General features: G+C 41.5%; 1 protein-coding gene across 1 annotated transcript in view; it reads right to left on the bottom strand.

Annotated features, from left to right (window-relative positions):
• Positions 1-311: 311 nt before the first annotated feature.
• The window catches only part of STOX1 (storkhead box 1), a 38,116-nt gene continuing 17,726 nt past the window's right edge, over positions 312-20,701 (bottom strand). Inside the window, exons 2-4 of the mRNA XM_075258579.1 lie at positions 4,342-4,494; positions 1,396-3,700; positions 312-499 (exon numbers count right to left, since the gene is read on the bottom strand). Of these exons, the coding sequence (XP_075114680.1) occupies positions 343-499; positions 1,396-3,700; positions 4,342-4,494 (2,615 nt within the window). The 3' untranslated portion in view covers positions 312-342. The remainder of the gene's footprint in view (positions 500-1,395; positions 3,701-4,341; positions 4,495-20,701) is intronic.

Raw genomic sequence — 20,701 nt, 5'->3', positions numbered from 1 at the left:
TCATAACTGAGTCATGGTACAGAACAAAAACCATGATACAAATGGGAACTATGTATAAAAGCAAAGGAAACCAGTTTTCTATGGAGCCATAACCTCCCAAGCAGACAGCCGCAAGAGAATGAGAAGGCATAACAGTTAGGTAGTAATATTCTACATTCATGGAACCTAGACAGAGGTTTTTACTTAAGGCACTTAAGTTTTGGGGTAAAAAAAAAAAAAGGCAAAAAATCATAGTCATTTCCTCAAACACATTTCAGTCATTGGTCAGGAGGTAAAAATGTACAATAGGAATAGTTTGGTATTTAGCTACATTGAAGTCTCGTCTTGGGTATATACGGTAGGCTATACATTCATAGCAGGGGTCAGCTGCATTATAGAGCTGGATGCAAGAAGTCCTTCATTCTTGTTCCCAACACTGACTTCTAGGTTCTGCAGAAATGTCCTTTTCTTTAGTTTCTCAAAAATCACAGAATTATTAGATGCCAGACTTATCCGAGTTCTGCGAGGGAAAAAAAAACAACAATATAAGATAATATTAATTCAGAACATGAAGACCTCACACTCCAGCCCACCCACAAGTACTGCCCCCTAGCCCACCAGGTGTACCGTAATTCTAACCATGGAATAAGCCAAACGGGCATTGAACTTTATAGATAACTGAACCATAGTCTCTACAAGAGACAGTTTTTATTTCCCAGGAAGCAATACTATAAAACGTAGGGACTCAGTGGTGCTGTACAGGCCAATAGATGTGTAGTAGTGGTGGGATGGGGTCCACTTTTGTTACACTCAGACCTGATAATTAAAAGGGAACCAGTCACTGGTTTGGTTTGAGGTCCCTACAGCACTGGCGTGTCCATATGCTACTAAACGGAGGCATCCCAGACTTTCCTAAATAAAAAGTGGGGCTGGTCTCTACATTCATTGTTGCAGGGCACCTAGAGTTGCTTGTGATGTGGTGTGCAAATGCACCACTTGAGGTATACTAGAGGGAATTTATCACGCCCTTGTGTAGAGGGATGATACTGAGACAAGTTTGGTGCCTTTTCTTGCACTAAACATGATCCTCAATCGCCAATCTGTTCCTCATCCACCACATTTGGTGAACATGTGTGGTTCTGGGCAGAGTTACTACCTAGCTTTGATTGCCACAGCCTCTTCAGAAATTTCTCGGTTCCTGTGCCAGTCAGGCCATTTATTTGGATTTGTAAGATAGGTCTTAATAAATCTGCCCCATTGTAACTATTTTTGTAGAAGTATTGCCATCAACGTTGGTTAGGCCGTTCTTGTGTTTCATCATAGAATCAGAAGAACAGACTAAACAGTAAAGCCTGTAAAGCAGTGTTTTACCAGTCATTTGAATGCATGAAAAAAAAAAAAAAAAAAATTTCTTACCGTGGAGATTCAATCCCACTGTCACCAGTTGTGCTATGATTTTCATTTTGGTTAACTTCCAATGGATTGGTCTTGGTGTTGAATAATTTCAAGGTGCGCTCATAGTATGTCCTTCCTTCTCCTGACTGTTCTCCCAAGTTCTTCACCTGTTTCTCATCACTTCCTTTAATGGACGTCTGAACAGTCTCTGCCATAGAGTTACAGTCACTGGAATTGCAGTAATCGAATATACTTCCTTCACAAAGCTCAGGTTGAATACATTCAGCTGTATCCACATCTACTTGATGGTGAAGGACATACTGAGACATTGGCTGACAAGAACTTCCCTTTACATGTAAAGCAGGTCTAGTATAACTTTGAGAACTCTCAGAAGAGAAGACAGATGATGTATAGTCTTCTTGGTGAAGGTTGGCTGAAGAAAACTGATGTTTCAAAGCCCTACTTGGATCCCAATGACTCGGAGAGTTCTCTTGTGCAGCATGACTTTCCTCATGTAGGTCATACAAATTGTGCAAATCCAATTCCCGATTTTGCCTGGACATTTCAATGTTCTGACAAGTTCCAATGTGTTCATCAGTGTCCCCCTCAAAGTAGAAGGAGCTTGAGGCACCATCATTGTCCTCTTTCTTGTAAAACATCTGATCTTCCTCAACAAGCTCTTCATTGTGTGAACTGGAGAATGCCGTGTACTTTGGTAAGTCTTTACTGCTGCTCTCACTTGCTGAATAACTCCCATGGGACGCATTCTCATTTTTCTCCACCGCACCCACACTGGATCTACCAAAACATTTAGAAGGGTTTATACTTCTAACAAGACTTGTTTGTGCGTGTTGTAATGATTCGTTGATGGAGGTCATCTTGTTACAATACGACACAGCAGAATACAGATTACTTGCTTCATGTTCCCAACTCCGTTCTGATTTTACCAATACATTTGTTTGATTGTCACCAAAAGGAGGACTTCCTTCTTCACGTGGTAAGCCTAGTGCCGAGCCATTTTCTTTAATGTGTTTAAACTTATCATCTATCCTTAGGGTACTGCATTGAGGGTAACTAGAAGGGTACTCTTGCAGATCATCTTTCTCATTGATCGGCACTATCTGATCATGGAACAGTTCCTCACAATATTCATTTTCAGGCCTTTCAGCTTTTAGGTGTCTAGGTCCGGCTTTGACATTTAAGCCAGAGCAGTCTAGAGACTTTGGTCGTGGCAGATTTTTTCTGTCCTTCACAGATCTGCACTTCTTGACCTCTTTTATAGGTTTGCATCCGCCGACATTAGTACTCTCTCTGTAGGAGATGCCCTCAAATGGATTACAAATTTGCTTTTTGTACATCACCTCAGGCTGGTTACCATCTACATTACCAGGAGTGAATACTTCTGGAACTCTTAAATCCTCCATGGTGAACTGGTTATGGGACTTCTTTTCTACTTCTGTGGTCAACCTCGGCGCATTTGTGTCTTTCCTACTCTTTTCTTTGTTAGCCTGCACTTTTTTGTGATATTTAGATATTCTATTGTTTTTCTTTTTGTTACTTCCTCGCAGATTGTGTGCATTTTTATTTTTCATTATGTCGGTCGAGGTTCCTTTACTAAAATATTTTTTCTGCTCCTCTGCTTTCTGCATCATCATTGTATGTTTCATCAAGTTGTCCACAGTTAGAACAGGGTTGATGCGTTTAATTATCTCATGTTCTATGTCGCGAGGGATATTATCTAGATTGTCTTCATCCCGGACGGGCCATTCTTCGGGTGGAAATTGTGCTGCAAAGCTCACCAACTCTTTTTTGGATTTTTCTTTCTTGGCAACATTGCGCCAAAAGAGACCGATTCCAAATTTCTTATTGCACTTCTCTTTTTCTTTTAGTGATTGTTGAGGTTTAGTTTTAATACATGTGTGATGGTCCCGGGATGTGGACGTGGCTTGGTTTTGCACAGACGGCTTGGAGTCTTTCACTGATTTGTGTTCCTTTCCATTGCCCTCATTGAGGGACTGTTGCCCCAGTATATTATGAGAGGAGTTCTCAGAGAAGCAGCTGCAGGACCTGCAGTGCGATACTGAAGAAACATTAGCTTTTGTTAGGTCAGCACAACTCTCCATGCTGACAAGGTAAGTGACGGCTGGTGGAGAGACAGAATTATCTGGAGCTGCCCCACACTTACTGTGTGACATGGGCTTCCTGGTGATAAAGTAAGTCTGAGGAGTCACTATGAAGTAGCCTTCTCCAGTATGATAGATTTTCCTGTCTTTGATGAGCGTTCCAAGAGTAGAATACAGAATCTCCTGGGATGGTGTGGCTATACCTATATAAAATAATACAACATTATATTCTACATGTCAACATTCAACATAATTTAGCAGATAACACTTCTACAATCAACATAAAATCTTAAGCAATGGTGTCCCAATTCCTTCTTAGACATGTACTGGTGGCTTCCGAAGTGAAATCTCTCAGCAGCCCTGCTTGTTCAATGTCTACAGCATCTGCCATTCTTTACACGAGTAATGTACAGTCTATCAACAAGCATTCATTGCTGTCAGCTGCTTCTAATACCAACCAGCAACATATGAATGCAACATTGAACTATGACATGGGGTGTAACTAGCAGATTAAATTATGCAGGACTTTATGGGCTCTTTAATGGGACGTTACAAAAACAACAAGACTGTCATGGAGGATCAGGCCAATATAGATAAAGATTATAATCTCTAAATAATTATATATATATATATATATATATATATATATATATACACATTTAAAAAATTATAAATAATTATAAAATAATTATTAAAGCTACATGTAAAGAAGCCAACAAAACTGCACAATACTGGTATGTATGTGCAACACTGAACCAAAAGTGTACGTGTAGGACATGTCCACAAGTACATTGCCACGGATAGATTACACATATTCTAAATACAGACTGCAAATGGTCGGCACCTGGATAATGTTTTATCAGCTGCTCCATTAGAGATTCCTGTGTCACCAGATTCTGCGTTGCGTTCATATCAGATATTGCACAGCACAATACTTCTGCCAGGGGAATAAACTGGGACTGAGATACCGGATTCATCTGTACCGGAGATACATCACCTGCAACGAGAGAAAACAGAATAGGAGGCTATTAGGCAAACTGTGTAAGGATTAAAAAATGGTCATGTCAAAAAACATTGCAAATGACAGCATGTAAGTGCTAAACAGGGCTGTGGGGTCAATAGGACCAACCTCTGCCGCCAACTTCTTCAAAATGGCTGACAGCCATGGTTACTCAGAAGCTGTAAAGATCCTCGAATTCATAAACCTGGTCAATTCCTGTGAAAGTAAATATGCAGCAAACTATGCATCAAATTATACAATATTAAAAAGTTTATATAATTTTTATTAGTCAGAGATCGTAATACCTTTTCAACTCTACCCAAAATTGGTGGCGAATTGCAAATGTATAAAACAAAATTCTCTACAGAAATATTTTTGAAATAACTTTTTGGAATTTTGATTCTTGGCAGCCTCTATACCTCTGTATATACTCGAGTATAAGCCGACCCGAATATAAGCCGAGGCCCCTAATTTTACCACAAAAAAACTGGGAAAACTTGCTGACTCGAGTATAAGCCGGGGGGGGGGGGGGGGGGGAATGCAGCAGCTACTGGAAAATTTCAAAAATAAAAATGGTGGGAGTTTTTGGGTGCAGCAGGTGCTGGGTGCTGGGAAAGGGGATTAGGTGTTTTGGTTGTCTGTTTGCCCCTTCCCTGAGCTTTGAGGACTGGGGTTTTTCCCCCCCCCCCCCACTTGGAATTCAGTCTGGCTGAATATAGGGGATCTGCAGAGCTGCTATTAACCCCTTGCTGACAGAAGAGGAGCACTGCAGATCCCCTATATTCAGTAGACCGGGCACTTTCAGACACAGGGATACCTAATGTGTATAATGTGTTTCACAGTCATTTTCTACTTTTGTATGTATTCCAGGGAAAGGAGTGATTTAGAACTTTTACTATTTTTAATTTTTTTTTTTTTTGCACCATTTTATGGGAGATTCTATACATTGATATTGTGGCTGGTCATAGAACCCCCCCCTCCCCTGGGGATGCTATTTTTTGTAGTCTCCAGACACAGTCACGTCTATTAGTGGACTAGCAATGATATTTTTGTAGCATTTGCTTTCATCCCATTGGTCAGCCTTTTATAGCATATCTAGTCAATGAGGAACACAAAGCTAAAAAGAGGAAACTAGGGAAAAATATAGTTGCAGCCTAAAAAAAAAAAAAAAAAGAAAAAACGAAATAGCATTTTCCGTACAGTATGCAAGGTCAGGGCAGTCCTGCAACTCCTAATGCACTGATTGTGACGGAGCCACATCTTAGGAGACTGTTAAATTACTCTTGACCTTTGTTTTACAGCCTGCCATTGTCAACTTCCACAAAGCCTGTTTATCGAGAGCTTTCCCAGAGCCTTTTATCCTGAGTAGTTGCTATGCTACCACTTTCAGGTGTATAAATCAGGGAAATGTCTTTGTATAGAGTAAAGAAAGACAGACTTCAGATCCCTTCCCTCCTGTGTCAACTTATGTCAGCTCTGAAACATAATATCGCTGCCATGAGACGGGAATGCCCTGAAAAAGCCACTTAAGATAGGTGAAAGGGGAACCTGTTAGCCGCAGCCCAATGACTTTGTTATGACTGACTACAACATTTACAACACATCAATTTCGCTCAGACGGCGCGTGATCTCATTTGGTACGGAGAGGAACATAGTAAGGAACTAGGACCTAACCTGCCATATGCTTTTCATTATGTATACCAAAAGAAAATTCTATTGTCCTTAGGCGCTCAAGTCAAGTTAATGGCAGGAAATCCAAAAATGATTTCTGTAGAAATACCAGTAAAGATAAATTTTGGATTTCCTGAAAGACAAAGATGGAGGGAAATTAGACTGGGGGCTCGGAGCTACTCGGAAGGTGTATTGTAAAGCATAAGTAAACTTTATTAGATTTTTTTCATAAATCCACAGTACAACAGAAGGTATTTTTCGGACTATAAGATGCACTCTTTTTTCCCCCAAATTTGGGGGGAAAAGAAGGGTGCGTCTTATAGTCCGAATGTGGCCGCCAATACAGACCCGGCATCCGCTGTAATAGAAAGGCGGATGCCGGGGATGGTTAGACGCTAAAAATATATAATAAAGAATGAAAAATCAAAGTTCTAAATCACCTCCTTTCCCTAGAATACATATAAAAGTAGAAAATCATATGTCAAACACATACACATTAGGTATTCCTGTGTCCGAAAATGCCCAGTCTACTAATAGTTTTCCTGTACGGTGAACGTCAAAATCAAAAATGCCAAACCGTTTTTCCACCGTTTTGCCTCTGATTTAAATACCGTATATACTCGAGTATAAGCCGAGTTTTTCAGCACAGTTTTTGTGCTGAAAACGTGCTCCTCGGCTTGTATTCGGGTCATTACGGTATTTAAATCAGAGGCAAAACGGTGGAAAAACGGTTTGGCATTTTTGATGCCGTCAGACTCCGCCTCCCCGATCTCTGATTGTAGGCATAAGCTTTGGCATCTCTGCTGTAAGCGTTACAGCGGAGGTGCCCTCTGGAGATGGCCTTCCCCCCTCCTAGTTCAAAATTAGCCCCCGGGGCCGGTCCCCACCGGCCCCATACCTGTAAAGTTGCAGGCCGGCTCCTGCACAGCGAGCTCGCAGGAGCCGACCTGTTCAGACGACAGCCGGGAGCCTAATGAAGGCTCCCAGGCCTGTCATCGCTATATTACTTTTACGGCTGGTCTATGACCAGCCATAATAGTAATGTAGAGAACCTCCCATAGACGGCAATACACTTGTATTGCCGTCTATGGGACTTGCAATCAAATGACTGCAGGTTCAAGTTCCCCAGGGGGGGGCTAAAAAAAAAAAAAAGTAAAAAAATAAAAAAAAGCAGAAGACAGAAACCGACATTCAGTGTCTGCTGGTGAGCGTCTTCTGCTGCCCATGGCGAAACCGTTTTTTTTTTTTTTTTTTTTTTTTTACCGGACACAAAGTCCAGTAAAAAAAAACGGTTTCGCTGCAGAGAGCAGAAGACGCTCACCGGTGGACACTTTTCAAACCCATGAATGTTTCTCGGGCAGGAAACGGAAACCTGCATAACGGAGATTGGACGCTGGTGTGAACCTGCCCTCAAAGTAGAAAATTACTGTGAAACACATACACATTAGGTATTCTTGTGTCTAAGAGTGCCCGGTCTACTGAATATAGGGTACCCGCACTGCTTCTATTCCGTCGGGAACGGGTTAATAGGAGCACTGCAGATCCCCTATATTCAGCCAGGCTGAATTCCAAGTGGGGGTAAAAAATCCAGTCCTCAAGTTCGGCGAAGGGGCAGACAGACAACCAAAACACCCCCTCCCCTTTCCCAGCACTTACTGCACCCAAGAACTCGGCCATTTTAGTTTTTGAAATTTTCCAGTAGCTGCTGCATTTCCCCCCTAGGCTTATACTCGAGTCAATAAGTTTTCCCAGTTTTTTGTGGTAAAATTAGGGGGGGGTCGGCTTATACTCGAGTATATACGGTAAATGGTGATCTAAGCAATAGACATTCCCCAAAATGGTATAACTAAAAAGTACATCTTGCCCCCCAAAAAAACGCTCTATGCATCCCCGTACAGCTGCAGGGTCACCTGTCAATGTGGCCTTGCAGCTGTTGCAAAACTACAACTCCCATATATTAAATATTTTACCATTTTTTGCTTCAAATTGTTTTCCCCTATTTTCCTCCTCAAAAACCTAAGTACGTCTTATAGTCCAGTGCATCTTATAGTCCGAAAAATACGGTAAGTACATGACAAATAGGACATTTTCTTAAATAATTTGCTACCTCCTACTACTCATCTAATCTGTGAAATAGAAGGTGAAGGAGAAGGGAGGAGGAGGAAGAAGAAGAGAGCGCCTCAAAGAAGAGAGAGATCTGCATTACAGAGAGACAGTTTCTTTCACAACACATGTAGATTTATAAACCCTTCATCAGGCATGTGAAGCTGTGAAGGAACCAAGCGAGAAAGTGTACTGGTAAGTCAGGCCAAATCACTGAAACACGATGACAAGACCTGTATCTAGAGACTTCCCTGAAAATTTTCACTGGTAAAAATGATAAAATAAAACCTATCTTTTAATAGAATAAGCCAATAAAATAATGAAGTCAAATTCAAAAATGTATAAGTGCTTAAAAGAGTGTCATAAAAAGCACCAAAAAAGATGGAAAATACCTGAAAACCTGAAAAGAACCAACAGGTGAGGGGTCGGAGGCCGGCCTTCCTTTGGGCCCCTTAGACAAAAGCAAAAAGCAATAAAAAGGTCATGGCAGATCTGATCAAGGATTTGGGATTAGCCATGATACATATTGATGGAAAAAAAAATATGAACTTTGGAAGTGCCGCAGAATATTTTCATAGTGAAATGGAGAAGTTTTTGTCAGGTGGTGTATCGTTGTGCCCGTCTCTGCCTCATGACAACACAATAGCATTTAACCTGACCTGACCTTGTTCTCTCTTCCATCAACGATCTCAGTGCACATAGGAATCCGTAACATGATCACTTATGGTGACAGTGGAGACATATTAGGTAGGGCTGGCTCTACGTACATGGGTTAGACTCCCTGGCTGGGTTTCCACAACTATTTTACTACATTTTAACAAGATATCAGATATGGCAGTTTCACAGATTAAGTGATGTTATCTGATCCTTATGGTATTAACCTTTTAGATGGCTTCTTAAAAAGTATGGGTCACATGTTACTGTAATACACTGCACATTTTTACTTGTGTATCGGTTATGGTAAAAAAAAAAACAAAAAAAACAACATAGCCAATAGATGCATAGCAATTGGTGGTAAAACACGCAGTTCTGTTGTATGGTACTTTACTGCAATGTGTGAACCCAGACTTAAGCAAATATGTAAGCAAGAGGATTATAAGGACAACATTTTAAGGGCCGCTCCTATAATAATAACTCATTCCTTACTCACAGAATAGGTGACGTGTGTGTGTTATCTTTTATTATAATACTGTCTGTGATGTAAATTAGGTGTCTGATATCACTATTTACTCTCTTTAATATAAGGGATATGGAAAATTCTTTATCATATATATATATATATATATATATATATATATATATATATATATATAATATTATATTAATAAAGTCTAACGTGAAAACTTGGTTTAAAAAATTAAATAAAAAAAATAAAAAAAATATGATTTTCTGCCAATGTATTCCCTTTAAGAACTAGTTAGCTAGGAGGAAGCCTAGGCTAGAATGTAATTCATTTGTAGTCTACACATGAATGTATATTATTGACCTAAGGGCGGCCAATTCCATCCTGCTTATTAGACACGCTTACTTGCAGTAATGATATGTAACGTTGTGGTCGGCAGCGCCTCCATGTGGCTTGTGAAGTGAGAGGGCCCATTTTGAAGTTGTGAATATTTCCCTGGAAACATCGGCCTAATTGCACAACAAAACTACAGTCTGTGAGATGTTGAATGCCCAACACATGAACCGGTTGTATTCAAGTACCTGGTGTTTACCAAACAAGACCAACTAAGATGTAGAAGCCAGTCATCTGGAGATCTTCCTCTCCTTCAAAAGAAAATAACCACCAATGGTCGCATTCATTCACATTCTCCTACCAGCAATCATAACAAGGTTACTCGCATGCCCCTGCACCAGGCGGCCACATGCTTTACATTCTCCAAATGAGAAAACAGCTGCCGCCAAAATTATGCCTTTTCCTTCCTGAATTCAGGATCTGGTGCCTCTGTTTCTACAAGTAACCTTGCACAGTTTCTTTTGCTTTGAGAAGGAAGGACGTCCATAATTGGTTCTGATACGTGCAAACAACGACTGCTTTATGAAGGATAGAAGCTTCATGTTAGACGTGGGAGAATGTGGACTCATCATGAATGGTGACAACCAATGAGCAGACCCCCTGCTTGGTGGGATTTCCAGGATATGTTTACCTTCTGATGCTGATCAACCTCAACCAGTCAACCTTTTGCTAATGTTTTTACAAATTATAGCAAGACAATGCATCAACATGACAGGGGTGTCAATGTGTTTACCAGGTGCTGCCACTTTGTGCTAGGATCTGGTGACCTTTTACCCCAGGGTATGTACGTTTAGCATACTACTGACCTAAAGACGTTTGCAAGTAACCAGTCACGAATGCCCAAAACTTCCTTCTTGAAACGAGATACAAGCTGTGCATTATGGGCATGTATAGTAGATAACATACAGGCAACCTGAAAAGTTTCTGAGCAGATTCAGATATTGAGCCACCGCCATGATGTATTTCAGCATGTCCAATGATTTGTGTTGATAAGCAAGAGCTGATGGCAACATCTTATTGACTACTCTCTACTGAAACCATTGTGTATACTCGGAACATCCATGTTAGCTTACAGGGGAATCCGAGAAGATGTTCGCTTAAATATCTGTCTCTCTCATGTGTCAGACCGGTTTCAGGCTTTCAAGCCAGTCAGGTGTCCCATTTACTGCTCTGCAAACGCCAGACATGACAAACGGGATGTGTACGAGCCAACAACATGAAAGCAACAATACACAAAGTCAGGTTGTATTCTCTGAGACAAAGCTCTTTGTAGTGCCACGCATCTCCTTGTCCCAGTAATTGTTGGGAGTAAACTGCCAATGGCTTCTAGTCCTCTTCTCAAACAACACTTGCGTGTGAAAAAAGCCATTCTCAACTACAATGAAGTGCAATAGTGCCGTAGTGCTTTCATCATGACATCACATGGACACCTCATATTCCCACACAAAAGGACAATTCTCTGGATTAGGATCAGAAGTGTCGCCCTTTGGAGCTTCTGAAAAATATTGCATAGTCCTATACTGCCATCCATGATCAAGGAGATATGCTATCAGTAAGTGACACCACGGGCCCCACAAACACTATCATTATACTCGGGGGTCTTTGCAGACCCCCCGAGTATAATGAACGGAGGCCCGGGAGAGGTAAGAAACATAAGAAACACTGTTACTTACCTCTCCACGATCCTGCCAGGCCTCCTTTCTAGTTGTCTGATGTCTCTGACATCACATGAACCCGGCCTGCGTCCCGGGTCATGTGACGTCCGACCTCATTGAAGAAGGACGGCAGCAGAGGCCGACAACGTAGGAGCCGGGGGACAGGTAAGAAACAGTAGTTTTTTATGTTTTTATTCCCCCGGGTCTCCGATTATTATACTCTGGGGTCTGAAAAGACCCCAGAGTATAATAATTGTTTATGGGTGTCCACAGTGGGACATAATACTGTGTGCAGGGGCCACTATGGGGCATAGTACTGTGTGCAGGGGCCACTAAGGGATATAATACTGTGTACAGGGGCCACTATGGGACATAATACTGTGTGCAGGGGCCACTATGGGACATAATACTGTGTGCAGGGGCCACTATGGGACATAATACTGTGTGCAGGGGCCACTAAGGGACATAATACTGTGTGCAGGGGCCACTAAGGGACATAATAGAGCGCGCAGGAATACGGAGGAGGGGGTCGTTCGAGGTCGTCGGTGTCGGGCATGTCAAAAGTTTGCCACGGGGCCCCGCCATTCCTAGTTACGCCACTGGCTATCAGTCTGAAATATGGGCCATTCTTACTTCTGACATCCTATTTTGGGACAATAAATTTAGACACATCTTAAATACTTAAGTCTAAAGCCCCACATAGCGCCCTGAAGCAAAAATGTGGGAATAACCGTGGCAGCAATGCATTGCAGTTTTTCCCACAGTGCCTTTCACAGGTTTCTTATACCTATAAGTACTGTATAATTGACATGCTGCGATTTCGCAAAATCACAGCATCTCTGCTGGACGTATTTTACCATTAGAATCTCATCCACTACATAGAGACACTAAAATGCTGATTTTTTTGATTTTTTTTTACTGCAGCAGTTACGTCATGTGTGGCCCTGGCCTAAAGAGGAACTTACATGTCCTCTGTTATAGGTGGCACTATATACCGCTAGAAAGCGGACAGTGCACTGAATTCAGCATACTGTCAGCTTTTCAGGTATGCGCCCAGTGCCAGAGATATCGGTGCCATTAATATTAGCACCAATATCACTGCAGTGTCAAATCTCAGAGACAGAAATTTTCCATCGCCTTATGTGGTCAACAAGTTACCCTCTATCCAATGGGCAGCATGGTGGCTGAGTGGTTTGTATTGCTGTCTTGCAGTGCTGGGGTCCTGGATTCAAATCCAGACAAACATCTGTATGCAGTTTATATGTTCTCCCTGTGTTTTTGTAAGTTTCCTCCGGATAGTCCTTCCCATGCCATGTGTGTTCCCAGCCGCACAGTTCGCGGGTACATGCGGCTGGGCTTGTTCGGGCCGGGTGCGCTGCTGCATGCTACGCCGGCCTGAGGCAATGTGTGGCCGGCCGGCATGTCAGCGGCGTTCGGAACCATGTGGGCAGCCGCCATGTTGAGCAAAGGGTCCCTGCGCGCTGGCCACACCCACAATTTGGCGCCAACCTATAGGCTGCTGTGCTGGCTCCCTAACCCGCCCACACACCGCCATGCACCAATAGGAGAGGCATGTAATTACCTGCGCTGACGTCATGCCCGGGCCGACAGCGGAGCAGGAGACAACTTTTGAGGGTCGCGGTGGCGTTTTGGGGTGAGTGAGACACTTTTAAAGTAGCCCATTTTTCTTTCCTGATCAATATCTAGGTGTGTGTGAAATTTCTATGAAATCCATTCAGCCGTTCGGGTGTGATTGAGGAGCAAACATCCAAACCCACAAACCCCCATATCTATCTATCTATCTATCTATCTATCTATCTATCTATCTATCTATCTATCTCTCGAGAGATAGATAGATAGATAGATATTTTAGATATATTTGATATTTTAAAGAATTTTCCATATCCCTATTTTATCTTAAAGAGAGAGTAAATAGTGCAGTTTCCACACTAAGGGATTTTTTTCACATCAAACACCTAATTTACATCGCACATTACAATAGAAGATAAGACCATTAACCCATCATTGCATCCAAAATTGACAATAGCTCTCTGATGGATAGTGAAAATATTTTACAGTCAGCTGTAGAGCACATGCCATAAGCTTTCATGTGGATAGTATAGGACTCTGCTATGTTCACAAGTCTCGTAGCTTCATTCAAGATGTACATCACATCTGTGACTTTCACGCATACATACACATGGATCACATGCATGCACACACACACGCATACATATACATGGACCACACACATGCATGCACACAAGCATACATACACATGGATGACATGCGCGCGCATGCCCACACACATATACACGCATGCACTGACAAAACATGTCTGGGATCCTTAGTAGCTGCTTGCACACTACAGTATTTTTCACGGGCCTCCAGGCCATGGATTTGGAGGTTCCATAGCCTTATTTGTGCGCAAAGCTGTGAAATTTGCAGGCTCCATAGAAGTCTATGAAGCTGTAGAATCCACAGCTTGGCTGTTGTGTTACTGTAGTGTGCAAGCAGCCTTACTAAGCAGTAATATTGGTCAGGTGAAAACTGCCTCATAATAAGATTGTCATTATTGCTTACTGTACAGGAGCTTTTATCACTGAAGCACTACAATAGATAGTTGTGTAACTGGAAACCAATTTTTACTCTTTTGTCCGTGAACTACTTCTAGATTATACTGTAGGGAGGCGAGAAGGGTTGCACTATGTCAGTGATGGCGAACCTATGGCTCGCGTGCCAGAGAGGGCACACAGAGTCCTCTATGCTGGCGCGCGTTTGGTCGCCCAGATCGCTCACTAACAGGGAATCCGGTACAGGATTTCCCGTTGGTGAACAATCACTGCCTTTAGTTGTATGTGCAAATGCACATACAGCTGAAAGTTGTCAGTGTAGGCCGCAGATCACGCGACTGTGACCTACACTGACTGCAGAGTTTGACCTCTGCCCCGACGTAGGCGCGATTTGTGAATCATGAGCACCCGCAGTCAAAAGGAGGTGGACACCGGCGGCTCTTCATGGGTAAGTATAAGAGTGTGTGTGACAGTCAGTCATGATAACAGTGCCTCTGTATGCTGCCCTCTAGGGACAGCCCCCTAAACAACATACATGACTCAGTTAAAAAGCCTACTGACATGATGCGGAGTTTTATTGACAAATTAGTATTTCTATTCCAAAAGGAACAGATTCCCAGCTATGGACAGCGCTGTTTCGGTCTTTTGGACCTCCTCAGCATAGTGCAGGGATACTGATTTCCCTAGAGGGCAGCATACAGAGGCACTGTTCTCCTAATTACATCCTGGAGAATAGATCCCTAGCGGAGCAGGAATGACTTTTAAGTCTCCGTACGCCTATGTAGGCACACACTCTCCCCCTAATGTGTATGATTACCGTATATACTCGAGTATAAGCCGAATCTTTCAGCACAGTTGTTGTGCTGAAAAAGCCCCCCTCGGCTTATACTCGAGTCAGCAAAAAAAAAAAAAAAAAAAAAAAGTATTTTTTTTTAGTGGCTGCTTGTACACTATAGTATTTTTCACGGGCCTCTGTGTCTAAGAGACATAAATTTAAAAAATTTTATTAAAAAAAAAACAGTTAAAGTATAATTGTAATACTTCATACTACATAATATGTATTGAATATATAAAATCAATAAAAATTTGGAAATTAAAAAAAAAAAAAGTTGTTCACATCAATGTCACGACAAATTAGTAAAATGCCAAAATAATAAAAATTTAAAGTGGAAAAATGATTTATTGTAGCTCTGAAAATGTCAATTTCAGTGTGACACTGATAATTTTACTAGATCATAACCAACAATATAACATATTTTCCACGAGCGAAGCCGCGGGTATTCTACTAGTGTATCAATATATAATAGCCATCAGTCTGAAAATCCAAGCTTTTTGACTTATTGGATACACTGTTACATACTCTCAGCTGTCTTGTATCGGGGCGGCAAGTGTTTCCAGGGTTTTTGGCCAATAAAAATATTTATAACCTGTATTTATTGTATTTACACAATGATTTATCTAGCTTACATAAACGCCGACAACCTTATTAATATGTCTTAGCCTATAAAATAACGAATATAAATACATGTGGTTGGAACATTCGTGTCTAATGCCGCTCAGCAGAAAGACATTTATTTAGGATGTATCCCAGCTGGAATTCAGTGTGTGAGAATACGGGAATATCAATTCAAGGAAAGGGTTAAACAGTAATACAGAGAGTTTATAAATCTCAAAAGGGAAGTGGCATTACCACTTAGCCTGGCACAGAACAGCAAGGAGCCATCCGCCAGCCTCAGGTTTATTACATGTGGGAATGGCCAGTTTTAATGCAGTTTGTTTAAACTTTTCAACCAGAGCCATTCAGAAAGTGTATTATAAAAAAAAAAAAAAAAAAAAAGAAAACAGCGGGAGCCGCATGGAAGTGGCCCGTCTCCAAAGTGTAGTAACTTCATCTGAAACACATGCTCACAGCTAATGTATCCTAAGGAATTCCAGCCGCAGCAGCTCCTGGGCTATCCCTGAGCCGCACTCACATGAAAGATGCCAAATGAGAATGGAAAGAGCAGAGAAGCGGCCTCCTGTGGATTTACCACCCCAGAGAGGTTTGGAGGTTCCTCCCTAACCCAGGACACAAGGCAAACCACACCAAATGGCTCACAGGGACTGTGGTTGAGGCACTGTATGTGGGGGTGGGGAGAGCTTATGGAACACATTACACATGTATAGCAAAAAGAGGAGGTATACAGCAGAAACAGAAGACGGATACAGAATATAAAATGCACAAGTACAACCATATACAAATCGGTGGGAAAACATAAAAGGAGGATCCCATGTAGTAGTAGTTGATATCTTTTTTTAATGGCTAACTAATAATGATGACCGATTACAACGTTTCGAAGTTTATTTGTATGTACCAATAACCTTCTTCCCCCTTCCTCCTAGAATTCTATTCCTGAGTGTCCTGATGTACATAAATATGCAGCCTTCAGAAATTGTTTTAGATATACCTGAAGAAGAAGCCAAGAGCTTCGAAACGTTGTAATCTGTCATCATTATTAGTTAGCCATTAAAAAAGGTATCAACTACTGAAGACTCAAGTTTTTTGTTTTTCACAGTAAAATGGGAAAACAATTTAAAGTTTTGAAATTAGAACTATTTTTTAAAAGATTTTCTCTAGCCATCTTCATGGTGATCAGTTGCCAATGGGTAGGACCATGAATGGAGGAACATTCTATGGTCAGAAACCCAGCCAGGATTTCCTCCTAGTGGTCAGGTTATCAGATAAGGTACAATGCATGCAGAAGATAAGCCGGCCACAATAAGGAGAATATAAACAGTTCCTGCGTTCATGGTCATATGCATTGGCAAAAGGTCAAGCAAAAAAATAAGATAAAAAATCACCACTAAAAGATGAGAAAAAAAAAATCTGCAAAACCCTGAAAAAATGTTTTAACTTTGAATTGTCTACAATGACTACTGTGGTTATGTTCACAGGAGAAGCCATTTAAAGTTACAATACAATCTGGATCACTTTATATAATGTAATGGAGACCTGCAACATAATATCATATAAAGACGTATTGTCCAGTTCCTACATTCTGCCACCAAGATTGCTTCATCATATACAGGTCTAGGAATGGTATTGTGAGCAACTCCCAAAGAATATGTTATAAGAAGCTTCAGACTGGATACAAATAGATGTCATTGCACAGATAGTACACAATACCCAGATGGTTATTATAAACCAACGTAAAAACAGGAATTTGGCTCCCCCCCAGTCATTTACAGGTGAGGTGACCATTAATCGTCCGGAGAAGTGGACATGCATGCGGGTGGCTCTCTCCATGGACGTTTACAGGGATTATAAATAACAGCTGAACTGCCTGGCCCAGCAGGGATTCTGCCTCCCTGTTCGCCTGATAGGACCCCCAGCTATATCCAAGATGGTAAATCCCATTACAGCCTACAATGTTGTGCAAAAGTTTCAGGCATGTGTGAAAAAAATGCTGCAGCATAAGAATAATTTCATAAATAGAAGTGTTAATGGATTATTCTTTGTCAATTAGTAAAAATACATGAATAAAAAAAAAAAAAAGAGAAATGTAAATCCCATCAATATTTGCTGTGACCAGTCTTTGGAGAAGGAGTCCTGGAAGTGATGATATGGCCCACAGAATCCTGATCTCATCATCCTTCAGTCTGTCTGGGATTAAATGAAGAGAGAGAAGGATTGGAGCAAGCCTACATCCACAGAAGATCTGTGCTTCGTTCTCCAAGATGGCAGGAACAACCTCCCCGATGAGTTCCTACAATGCCATTTGCTGTGGTTACACCAAAAATTGATGGGATTTGGATTTTTCTTCTGTTCATTCACTTTGCATTTTGTTACTTGACTTTTCTATTTTTAAAACATTCTTTGCAGCAATTGTTCAATTCTACCTAAAACTTTTGCGCAGTACTGTATAGTCAAGTATCTTTATTATTGATTGGTTTTGGTCAGCTTGATTTGTACATTATAGTAAATGGTTGGATGGAACTACGGTAAGTGAATTTCTTATTGATGAGAAACATAATAAGACTTGTATGTTCTTATACTAGTGCACCCCTAATGGTGAGGTACATTGAATATCGTAGCAAGTTCTCTGCAGGCGGTCAACCATGTAAGAAATATGATACAATTTATAAATCCCGCTGTGCCAAAATAATCATCTGGAGTTAGGCTATAATAATATGGATTAAATGGCTGAGCCTCTGTAATGTGATAGGGATGTGTGGCCAGCACTGTATTAATACATGATGTAAACTGGCCTCTAGTATTCTTATATTGTGAGCCTTGGCAAAAAGATGGTAACAAATTGTTCCACTCATTGAGACCACACAAGACCTCAGCTAAGACATTAGGGAAGTGTTCTGTAGATACGACTGTCTTCATTGTCAAGGTGACCCAATGGTAGGAAAGGTACAAAATGCCATTGTCCGATTATATAGAGATACCCCTCATCGTGAAGTAGAGTCGTAATATCAACTTTTCAATTTTTTTTTGCATTTCTTCCAGGGGGTATAAAACGAGGAGTAGCATAACAAAATTCTCAGGAAACATCCCCCCCCCCCCAAAAAAAAAAAACAACAAAAAAAAAAACAACCACTATAATTGTTATTTTATGCAAAAAGTAAAAGGGATTTCCAAGACTTGCATGATGACGACCTATCTTTAGGACAGGTCATCAATATGTGATCGGAGGGGGTTCAACACCTGGGAACCCTGCTGCTCAGCTGTTTGAAAAGGGAAAGGGCTCTTTCCTGTGCCAATGTCGTCACATTCATCAGTCACATGGTATAACAGCAGCTCAGTCCCATTAAAGTAGACTGCAACACCAAGCACATCCCCTACGCCAAACATAGGCAACCTTCGGCACTCCAGCTGTTGTAAAACTACAACTCCCAGCATGCATACTTGGAACTCCTATGAAAGTGAATGGAGCATGTTGGTTGTTGTAGTTTCACAGCAGTTAGAGTGCCGAAGGTTGCTGACCCCTGCCCTATGCCATGCACAGCACAGTGCTTGGTATTCAGTGAAGAAACCAAAGCAACCTCTTTAACCAGCTGATCTGTGGGGGTGGATTTAGGGCCACAAGGGGGTATGTTACGGTGTCAGGGCCACTGAAAGGGCATTATAAAGTGTGGAGATGCAAATGGACATGGGTAGAAATGGACCAGGGCCAAATGGGAAGGGCTGGGGGGAGCTGTGGCTTATACTCAAACTTATTTTGTTCCCTGTTTCAGTCCTCAGTATCATTGAATTGTTAGGGGAAGGGGCAAAAATAATATTATGCTCATCGATATGTTCATCGATAAAATATCTCCAGTCTTGGACTTGTCACATTGAGACAGCTGGACCATGCAATGTGTTGTTATTACAGCTAGAGAATGTCAGTTCTTGTGTTACACATATCTCACATGCAATGTAATGCACAGCTATATCATACCGACCAACAGTCTACTGGCATGCGATACATTGCACCAGACTGAAGCATATTCCTACAAGATCCACTACTAAACCCAAGCCCTAACTATTTTCAGGACTGTATGCTATAAACACGTGTAAATACTACTCATTAAACATGGACTGGATGTAACACTATAGTTAGTATCAGTAAACCCTTGTGGTTTCCCTCTTGGATTGAGGCCAATATAATGACGGAACATATGTTAAAAAGGAACATAGTGAGGTAACTGCACAATCGTGTACTCACATAGCCCGACCACAGGCCTAAGCTGCCCATACACATTAGAGGAAAGTTTCCTGAAACAATCGATATAGTCAGATCCGGATGAATATCAAATGCAACATTGACACAAACAACCATTCGTGAACCCTACGCCCAAAGTGCATTAGTACGTCCAGTGAAAAGACACCCATTGAATTCAATAGCCATCACAAAATGTCCACAAAGAGTCTTCTGGCTAAAAGAAAGTGGTGGGGAATTAATAAGAGGAACCCCTGCTGTCTCCCCATGTGCTAACAAGCCAATTTACATCAATACTAAAGAACACCTTTACCAGTACTCTACATAATACCCAGACAATACAGAATAAATCGGATAAGAGGTGAATCCATAAACTCTACAACAAGAGCGTAAACGCAACGTGTCAGAAACACTCAGCACCTACACAATACACACAAGAACAGAAACTAGCCTTTAGGCTATTTGCACATAGATGTCTTTTTATCTATCAGTCTGTCAATAAAGAAGGCTATGGCGGTGGATTAAACGGGAATTTTGTCATAACGGTGGCCAAGTTATAATTCTTTTGTTGACAAATGCAGGTTTGTCTGGGCTATGTGTACATAGAATCTGGCAATCAGCCATCTTTTTCAAGTGGCCTGCTGGGGGAGCAGTACATCAACCAGGGATAGAAATAGACTTGATAGGCTGGTTAGAAGGGACCCAGTACAGGTGGTGGGTGACAGAAGGATACTGTCTGTGGTGAGCTCCATGCTGGAGAATAAATCCCATCCCATGTATGAGACCTTGACGGCACTTGGCTGCACTATCAGTGGCCGACTACTTCACCCCAAGTGTGAGAAGGAGCCATCGCAAGTCCTTCCTTCCAACCGCGATCAGGCTGTATAATCTACATCAGACCAAGCGAAGAGAGAGATGATCCTAAATGATCCTGAATTCTTCTTTCTTTCTTAAGCTGAGAAAAATATTAGGAAACCATATCAGCTAATGTGTCTTCTT

Source organism: Leptodactylus fuscus, chromosome 10 (assembly GCF_031893055.1).
Source record: "Leptodactylus fuscus isolate aLepFus1 chromosome 10, aLepFus1.hap2, whole genome shotgun sequence".
NCBI lineage: Eukaryota > Metazoa > Chordata > Amphibia > Anura > Leptodactylidae > Leptodactylus > Leptodactylus fuscus.
Note: the sequence above shows the minus strand (reverse complement) of the source record. Positions and strands in the feature narration are given on the sequence as shown.